Source organism: Taudactylus pleione, unplaced genomic scaffold, assembly GCF_031769625.1.
Source record: "Taudactylus pleione unplaced genomic scaffold, aTauple2 ptg000027l, whole genome shotgun sequence".
Taxonomy (NCBI): domain Eukaryota; kingdom Metazoa; phylum Chordata; class Amphibia; order Anura; family Myobatrachidae; genus Taudactylus; species Taudactylus pleione.
The window spans coordinates 4,884,829-4,895,073 of NW_028284429.1; the positions used below are offsets into that span (position 1 = coordinate 4,884,829).

Here is a 10,245-nt window from a genome sequence, read left to right on the forward strand (position 1 = left end):
ACATGCACAGGGTGACACACGCAAAGAGTCACACATGCACAGAGTCACACACAGAGTCACACATAGAGTCACAGAAGCACAGAGTCACCCATGCACAGAGTCACCCATGCACAGAGTCACCCACGCACAGGGTCACACACGCACAGGGTCACACATGCACAGGGTCTCACACGCACAGGGTTACACACACACACAGAGTCCCACATGCACACAGTCACACACACACAGTCACACACAGACACAGTCACACATGCACAGAGTCACACATGCACAGAGTCACACATGAACAGAGTCACACTTGCACAGAGTCACACACGCACAGGGTCACACACACACACAAAGTCACACATGCACAGAGTCACGCATGCACAGTCACACACGCACAGAGTCACACACGCAGAGGGTCTCACATGCAGAGTCACACATGCACAGAGTCACACACACAGAGTCACATACGCACAGTCACACACGCACAGAGTCACACATGCACAGAGTCACACACAGAGTCACACATGCACAGAGTCACTCACACATAGAGTCACATGCACAGAGTCAAACATGCACAGAGTCACACATACATAGAGTCACACATGCACAGAGTCAGACATGCACAGAGTCACACACTCACAGAGTCACACATGCACATAACCAACTGGGGTCACACACAGTCACCCAGACTATTGGAGGCAATTTTATCAAATTAATGGGGGCACTTACATTGGGTTGGGTACAGGATGCCGGCGCTCAGGATCTCGGCAGTTAAAATCCTGATGCCGGCATCCCAACAGGGTTAGGATACCGACACCTGTCAGTAGGTATCCTAACCCTCCCCCTCTCCCTACCTCTAACCCTCCCTGCCCGGTGCCTAAACTTAACCTCCCCCTAGTGCCTAACCTCCCCCTCCCCGCACCCTAAGCCTAACCATCCCCTCTTAGTGCCTAACCCCTAACCCTCCCCCTAACCTCACTACTTACTTTCAGGATGCCGGCACCTGGTTTCTGCGCCAGTATTCTAATTGCCGGCATCCTCTTACATTAGCGTAATGACGCCCATTCAAAATACGCCCCAGCTTGGCTTTAATGTGTCTTATTGCTAGTGAAAACATTTGTCATAAGTGGCGACATTATAAAGCATTACTTCTAGTGTCACCATACTCACTACCACTATTGGCTAGTGCGGTGGTACCATCTTGTTCTATCCACAGGTATTTACCGTTGGTAACCGTCATGTGGAAGCTGACGGAGCCCACGTGCTAGCTGGTTTTGACTTTTTTTTTTTTTTACTAGCGTTACAGAGCACCAGTGACAGTCGGGGCTTAAAGCCGTATTATTATATTTTTATAAAATACAAATTTGGTTAAATATAGTATATTAAGGAATAAATACTGTTCTATATAATAACGGCTATGGCATGTCCTGGTATCAACCTGAGGCTCCCATTGCGGAGGACAGATAGAAGGGAGTCGGGACCATAGGGTAGTGCCCCCAGGGTAAGTGTAAGGGCAGGGGCACGGAGCGTTCCCCCGTCCTGGCGTTCGCTCGATCCAATATACTAGTAATAATAATAGCCAATCTGAGCATTATAGTGTTAGAGGACAAGACTAACATGTATCTGAAAATATATTTCATGTCTTACAGGCTGTCTTGCAGTTTGATATATTTGATGTTTCGCCTACAGCTGGATGCACTTCTAATTACATTACAGTATATGATGGACCAAGCAAAAAGTCCCCCTTATTGTTAGACAGAGTTTGTGGAAGTAAAACACTCCCCCTGCTGGTAGCCTCTGGAAGCACCATGCTGCTTGAATTCGTGCGCGAAGAGACTCTTACATCAGCTGACTTAAAGGCTTCCTACGGTTTAGGTACGGAGCACAATTAAACCCATCACTGGGCATATATATATATATATATATAAATATATATATATATATATATATATAAATATATATATATATATATATTAATATGGTCCCCACATTAGTGTGTAAGGTGCCACAATTATCTGCAGCATTGGAGTCTAAGTAAATGTAGACATGAAATCAGGAAGAAGGGAGGGCCCTGCTTAAGACCTCATGGATGAGGCCGCAGCTGGAACAAGAGGAAGGGGAGTGTGGCTGAGAGTGTAGGTTAGGAAGGTAGCAAGGATGCACCGGGCCGTGTAGAATAGGTGGGGGTAGGTAGGTTCATACTTCATAGCAGGAGTCCTCTTTATTTGACTACTAGAATTTTGCTGACACTGACCCATTCCGGGAGATTCATAAGCTGTGAGGAAAAGTTGTGTTGCAGTGTAATTAAATAGTTAAAATCAGAGAAAAAAATGGCGTGGGGTCCCCCCCAAATCATTAACCAGCGCTGGACCTTTCAGCCCTGTCTGGTCTTGAAAAATTGGTGGGAAAAAAACGGTGTGAGGTCCCCCTGATTTTTTAAAAACCAGCACCAGGCTGAACCAGGTGGAAGGTTACAGTTAGAGATGTGCGGTTTGGTTTTACCCAGATATGTTCGGATCTCAAAAACGGCATCATATTGGCTATCTGGCTGTCAAGTGTTTTGGATAACCAATAAGAGAAATCCGAACTAATCCGAACTTGTGATAATTTGGCGATAATTTGTCGCCAACTTCAAATTCACACCAAATTCTTTGCCAATTCATTGCCAACTTGTCGAGGTGTACGGTAATAACCTCATGACACGGAACAGGTTTGGGTTTGGTGCACTGCCTTTGATAACCGTAGGACAGACATTCAACATGAGCAGTGATCCAGCCAGCCAAGCTTGTCCACCACAGATGACAAAAAGGCAATGCACCAAACCCAAACCTGTTTCCGTGAGATGACGTTATCACCGTACACCGCTACAAGTTGGCGATGAATATCAGCTGCTGATGTGCCCATTAGACGCAGAATTACGCACCTCAATGTTTGACCACGTTTCCATCAGCATCTGTTAGAACAGTATGACTGATATGAGGCGCAGTCTAATGGCCGTGAGCGGAAGCAGCGGACTACCCGCTCTGGAAATTAGAATAAATAGATAACATTACACACGTGAGAGGTCTTGTTACCTTTCTCAGGGCCGTAGCTAGGGTAGTGCGGCCGATGCCATCGCACAGGGCACAATAGGTCAGGGGGCGCTGTTTGGGCCTGTCAAATTTCTGTTTATTATCATTGTTGCTTGTAGCTTCCTCTTATTTCATCCCCAGCATCTCCTGGCCTCCCCTATCTCTTCCCTGGCCCTTCCCCATGAGGCCATGGCCCTCTCTCAGGTGCACTATATTATGTCCCTATTTATCCCCAACATCTCCTGGCCTCCCCTATCCCTTCCCTGGCCCTTCCCCATGAGGCCATGGCCCTCTCTCAGGTGCACTATATTATGTCCCTATTTATCCCCAGCATCTCCTGGCCTCCCCTATCTCTTCCCTGGCCCTTCCCCATGAGGCCATGGCCCTCTCTCAGGTGCACTATGTTATGTCCCTATTTATCCCCAGCATCTCCTGGTCTCCCCTATCTCTTCCCAGGCCCTTCCCCATGAGGCAATGGCCCTCTCTCAGGTGCACTATATTATGTCCCTATTTATCTCCAGCATCTCCTGGCCTCTCCTATCTCTTCCATGGCCCTTCCCCATGAGGCCATGGCCCTCTCTCAGGTGCACTATATTAAGTCCCTATTTATCCCCAGCATCTCCTGGCCTCCCCTATCTCTTCCCTAGCCCTTCCCCATGACGCCATGGCCCTCTCTCAGGTGCACTATATTATGTCTCTATTTATCCCCAACATCTCCTCGCCTCCCCTATCTCTTCCCTGGCCCTTCCCCATGAGGCTATGGCCCTCTCTCAGGTGCACTATATTATGTCGCTATTTATCCCCAGCATCTCCTGGCCTCCCCTATCTCTTCCCTGGCCCTTCCCCATGAGGCCATGGCCCTCTCTCAGGTGCACTATGTTATGTCCCTATTTATCCCCAGCATCTCCTGGCCTGTCCTATCTCTTCCCTGGCCCTTCCCCATGAGACCATGGCCCTATCTCAGGTGCACTATATTATGTCCCTATTTATCCCCAGCATCTCCTGGCCTCCCCTATCTCTTCCCTGGCCCTTCCCCATGAGGTCATGGCCCTCTCTCAGGTGCACTATATTATGTCCCTTTTTATCCCCAGCATCTCCTGGTCTCCCCTATCTCTTCCCTGGCCCTTCCCCATTAGGCCATGGCCCTCTCTCAGGTGCATTATATTATGTCTCTATTTATCCCCAACATCTCCTGGCCTCCCCTATCTCTTCCCTGGCCCTTCCCCATGAGGCCATGGCCCTCTCTCAGGTGCACTATATTATGTCCCTATTTATCCCCAGCATCTCCTGGCCTCCCCTATCTCTTCCCTAGCCCTTCCCCATGACGCCATGGCCCTCTCTCAGGTGCACTATATTATGTCCCTATTTATCCCCAACATCTCCTGGCCTCCCCTATCTCTTCCCTAGCCCTTCCCCATGAGGCCATGGCCCTCTCTCAGGTGCACTATATTATGTCCCTATTTATCCCCAGCATCTCCTGGCCTCCCCTATCTCTTCCCTGGCCCTTCCCCATGAGGCCATGGCCCTCTCTCAGGTGCACTATGTTATGTCCCTTTTTATCCCCAGCATCTCCTGGCCTGTGCTATCTCTTCCCTGGCCCTTCCCCATGAGACCATGGCCCTATCTCAGGTGCACTATATTATGTCCCTTTTTATCCCCAGTATCTCCTGGTCAACCCTATCTCTTCTCTGGCCCTTCCCCATGAGGCCATGGCCCTCTCTCAGGTGCACTATATTATGTCCCTATTTATCCCCAGCATCTCCTGGCCTCCCCTATCTCTTCCCTGGCCCTTCCCCATGAGGCCATGGCCCTCTCTCAGGTGCACTATATTATGTCCCTATTTATCCCCAGCATCTCCTGGCCTCCCCTATCTCTTCCCTGGCCCTTCCCCATGAGACCATGGCCCTCTCTCAGGTGCACTATATTATGTCCCTATTTATCCCCAGCATCTCCTGGCCTATTCTATCTCTTCCCTGGCCCTTCCCCATGAGGCCATGGCCCTCTCTCAGGTGCACTATATTATGTCCCTATTTATCCCCAGCATCTCCGGGCCTCCCCTATCTCTTCCCTGGCCCTTCCCCATGACGCCATGGCCCTCTCTCAGGTGCACTATATTATGTCCCTATTTATCCCCAGCATCTCCTGGCCTCCCCTATCTCTTCCCTGGCCCTTCCCCATGAGGCCATGGCCCTCTCTCAGGTGCACTATATTATGTCCCTATTTATCCCCAGCATCTCTGGGCCTCCCCTATCTCTTCCCTGGCCCTTCCCCATGACGCCATGGCCCTCTCTCAGGTGCACTATGTTATGTCCCTATTTATCCCCAGCATCTCCTGGCCTGTCCTATCTCTTCCCTGGCCCTTCCCCATGAGACCATGGCCCTCTCTCAGGTGCACTATATTATGTCCCTATTTATCCCCAGCATCTCCTGGCCTATTCTATCTCTTCCCTGGCCCTTCCCCATGAGACCATGGCCCTATCTCAGGTGCACTATATTATGTCCCTATTTATCCCCAGCATCTCCTGGCCTCCCCTATCTCTTCCCTGGCCCTTCCCCATGAGGCCATGGCCCTCTCCTGGCCTGTTCTATCTCTTCCCTGGCCCTTCCCCATGAGACCATGGCCCTATCTCAGGTGCACTATATTATGTCCCTATTTATCCCCAGCATCTCCTGGCCTCCCCTATCTCTTCTCAGGCCCTTCCCCATGAGGCCATGGCCCTCTCTCAGGTGCACTATATTATGTCCCTATTTATCCCCAGCATCTCATGGCCTCCCCTATCTCTTCCCTAGCCCTTCCCCATGACGCCATGGCCCTCTCTCAGGGGCACTATATTATGTCCCTATTTATCCCCAACATCTCCTGGCCTCCCCTATCTCTTCCCTGGCCCTTCCCCATGAGGCCATGGCCCTCTCTCAGGTGCACTATATTATGTCCCTATTTCTCCCCAGCATCTCCTGGCCTCCCCTATCTCTTCCCTCGCCCTTCCCCATGAGGCCATGGCCCTCTCTCAGGTGCACTATGGTATGTCCCTATTTATCCCCAGCATCTCCTGGCCTCCCCTATCTCTTCCCTGGCCCTTCCCCATGACGCCATGGCCCTCTCTCAGGGGCACTATATTATGTCCCTATTTATCCCCAACATCTCCTGGCCTCCCCTATCTCTTCCCTGGCCCTTCCCCATGAGGCCATGGCCCTCTCTCAGGTGCACTATATTATGTCCCTATTTCTCCCCAGCATCTCCTGGCCTCCCCTATCTCTTCCCTGGCCCTTCCCCATGAGGCCATGGCCCTCTCTCAGGTGCACTATATTATTTCCCTATTTATCCCCAGCATCTCCTGGCCTCCCCTATCTCTTCCCTCGCCCTTCCCCATGAGGCCATGGCCCTCTCTCAGGTGCACTATATTATGTCCCTATTTATCCCCAGCATCTCCTTGCCTCCCCTATCTCTTCCCTGGCCCTTCCCCATGAGGCCATGGCCCTCTCTCAGGTGCACTATTTTATGTCCCTATTTATCCCCAGCATCTCCTGGCCTCCCCTATCTCTTCCCTGGCCCTTCACCATGAGGCCATGGCCCTCTCTCAGGTGCACTATATTATGTCCCTATTTATCCCGAGCATCTCCTGGCCTGTCCTATCTCTTCCCTGGCCCTTCCCCATGAGACCATGGCCCTCTCTCAGGTGCACTATATTATGTCTCTATATATCCCCAGCATCTCCTGGCCTCCCCTATCTCTTCCCTTGCCCTTCCCCATGAGGCCATGGCCCTCTCTCAGGTGCACTATTTTATGTCCCTATTTATCCCCAGCATCTCCTGGCCTCCCCTATCTCTTCCCTGGCCCTTCCCCATGAGGCCATGGCCCTCTCTCAGGTGCACTATATTATGTCCCTATTTATCCCCAGCATCTCCTGGCCTGTCCTATCTCTTCCCTGGCCCTTCCCCATGAGACCATGGCCCTCTCTCAGGTGCACTATATTATGTCTCTATATATCCCCAGCATCTCCTGGCCTCTCCTATCTCTTCCCTGGCCCTTCCCCATGAGGCCATGGCCCTTTTTTGGGTGCAGTATGTACATTTGAAAAATGAGGGGGGCGCCAATGCTCTTTCTGGCACAGGGCACCAAAAAGTCTAGTGACGGCTCTGACCTTACTTATTGAACCCTTGTAGCTTGTACATTTTGACCTAGAATAATATGTTTTCTCTAGTGGACTGCGGTGGGATGTACACAAGTGACAACGGCACAATCACTTCTCCTGGTTACCCGGATCTCTACCCAAACCTGTCGAATTGTATCTCCACCATATGGGCTCCTGAGGGGTATCGGGTAAGGAAGCTTGTGTTTGTAATGCCCCGGGTCTTAGCGCACTCGCTGCAGGAACTATAACCCCTTCGCCCCAATGTCTTCTTCAGATTGTCCTGAACTTCACAATCTTCGACCTGGAGTTCTCCAGCTCGTGTCTCTATGATTATCTTATAATTAATGATGGGGGTAGAACGGATTCGCCGCTGCTGGGCCGATACTGCTGCAGTGTCCACATACCGACCATCATCTCCACCGGAAACGCTCTCCTGTTGCAATTTCACAGCGACAGCTGGTTCAACAGGGCCGGGTTTTCCGCTTTCTACTATTTCGGTAAGCAGCCATGTTTGTTCATCGCTCATATTTGGGGTGGAATATCTCTGTAGGGTAAATGTACATTGTGGCCAACAGGACAAAGCTAAAGTAATTCATAGAATAGAGATAAGATAAAAACAGGTTTTACAGTAGTTCATTGGGATGACTGGGTCCGGAGATCTTGTGATACATGAACCGGGGAGCGGGTGTTGTCGCCTTTCTGTCAGTACGTATGTCTCTGATATTGCCTCAGGCGGATTATTGTGCTCATTATATGATTTATTGTGTTCCAGTGCAATCACAATGACAAACACAAAGGAATAGAAGATTGCCGTCTCACCATTCATTTCCGAGTGCCGCACAATACCCAGATGGAAACGCACGATATTCTCCTCAACTCCTGCATTGAAAGCTATAAAGTGATTTGTAATTAATTTGCAATGCACCTGTACATGACAAATGAGGAATAAACTAGGAATAAATATAAAACTATTGTAATCCTTGTAGGACTGAACAGGCAGAGGGCCTGACACACACTGTCTAGCTAGACGGTGTAAGATGGCGCTGGTGATGTCACGGCACAGTGCGCCTGGTTCATGTAATTTGCATGCAACACCGATGTTCAAGTATTTCTGAAAACCCTATGACGCATGCGTTATACAGAGTGTATGCACAAAGGCGCTATTACGAGAGAGGTCGGGGACGCCCAGAAATAAAGGCAGGGCCAAGCAGGTTTGGAGACATGAGGTGACCCGGTTTATATATATATATATATATATATATATATATACTGTATATATATATACTGAGTGGACATATTAGTATGACCACCGGGCGATTGTATGCAAAGTAGCTATTCCGCGGATGATGCTTACGATATCGTCAGATTGGCCTGCAAGTACGGCCGATGAAAGATATCGTTAACGATCCGCGGGAGCGCGTATCGTTAACAATGTCTTGCATACACAACGAACGATATTGAACGGTATGAACGATAATGATATCGTAATCGTTCATATTGTACACAATATCGTTCGCGCTGTGTATGCAGCATTAGAGGGTGGGAGTTGATAGAGTGTACACAGCGCAAGGTCTGTGGTCGTAAAACGGCTTCTGGATGCTCAAGCTGTAAGTAGGCAGATTTGTTCAATCCCACAGACGGGCAACAGTGCATCAAATTACTGATAACCTGAATCAGGGGCCAATTCAGACTAATAAGAAATATATATAATTTTGCACATGTGCATGTTGAGATTTTCCTGTCTCCCCACACAAGTAAATGCACTTCTAGGGTGAAATGTAGTGAACTGCAATTTTTTTGAATTGCTGATTTTTTGGTGATTTTTGCTACGTGATTTTTTTTTTAATTTTTTTTTTTAAAAAGGCAAAACCAGCCTGGTTTCACATCTTCAAATCCCCCTGCAAACCCACTTCATTACATTTCCCCCAAGTTTGCAGAGAAGACCTCTTCCACAGAGTGGAACAGGTCTGTAATTTGATACGCGCTGTGCAACCAACTGGTGCATCGCCAAGGCGCTTCACAGTGCGCTTCGTAAATGAGGCCCTCTGAGTATATTCCACATAAATCCAGGACTATGGCTGCCTCACAGCAGGAAAAACAAACAGACAGCCTTGTTCTCTATTATAGGCCTGTCCTGACAAAGAGGCGCGCTCAGTCATCCTGAAGTAGCAATGAATCTTCAGTTTTATAGACGTTTATCTGTCTCCTACACATGTACCACTCAAACACGCCAGCCTATTGAAAACCTAATTAATTAACTAAACTCGGGGGACAATGGCCTGCGCCGCACAGACATAATACTGGCATGTATCGCCCGTCTCTGAGTAACCGAGTGGTAAAATACAACAGGAGGACAAAAGGAGGACAAATAACTGAGGCAGCGAGGGGGCTGAGGCCTAGTAAAACACTCTACCTCAGGTTGCCGGGGAAACCATGTCTCCCTTTACTGGGGTAAATTGAAAGTGTATGGCGAACAGCAGTTGTGTCATTCAGCAGATGGATGTTTGCTGTATAACTCATTTATCTGACATGTCAGACTAGAGGAATGTAGGATAATATCAGATCGGGCACCATCTGCGCCTTCAGTCTTGATTTTTACTTTGGAAGGAAGAAGAATTTTTCATACCTGGTGATGTCCCATTAGCTGTAATTGATTGCTGGGTAATTAGCGGCTTTTCTGGGTTCCTAGTGTGGGGACATCTTTTATGACTATTTAAGAGTATGCTGTATTCTGTGAGGGTCAGGTTGCCTTACAAATAAAAACACATTTTGGGGGGTTTTAATAAGGGGGCAGTCCAACTTTTCCTATAACCAATATATTCATATATCTGTATGTACAAATGCTACATACAGTACATATATCAAATATTAAGGGGGAGATTTAATAAAGCTTGGACAGGGGTATTCAATATGGGTGCAATAACAGCGTTTTTGAGTTAATATCGGAGGTATGACGTCATTATCGCAGGTTTTACTTTTACACCCTATTCAATTTCAAAGACGTATAGCAGTTTTGAAAAGTCTTAGATAAAAAACGATGATAACTTTTCACC

The 10,245-nt window shown here is 48.6% G+C and overlaps 1 protein-coding gene across 1 annotated transcript in view; it reads left to right on the plus strand.

The window, feature by feature from the left end:
• Window positions 1-7,742, plus strand: part of LOC148539170 (astacin-like metalloendopeptidase) — a gene marked incomplete at its 5' end in the record, with an annotated part of 40,998 nt that extends 33,256 nt beyond the window's left edge. Inside the window, 3 exons of the mRNA XM_088451823.1 lie at window positions 1,638-1,863; window positions 7,262-7,380; window positions 7,467-7,742. Of these exons, the coding sequence (XP_088307949.1) occupies window positions 1,638-1,863; window positions 7,262-7,380; window positions 7,467-7,742 (621 nt within the window). The remainder of the gene's footprint in view (window positions 1-1,637; window positions 1,864-7,261; window positions 7,381-7,466) is intronic.
• Between the last annotated feature and the right edge of the window lie 2,503 nt (window positions 7,743-10,245).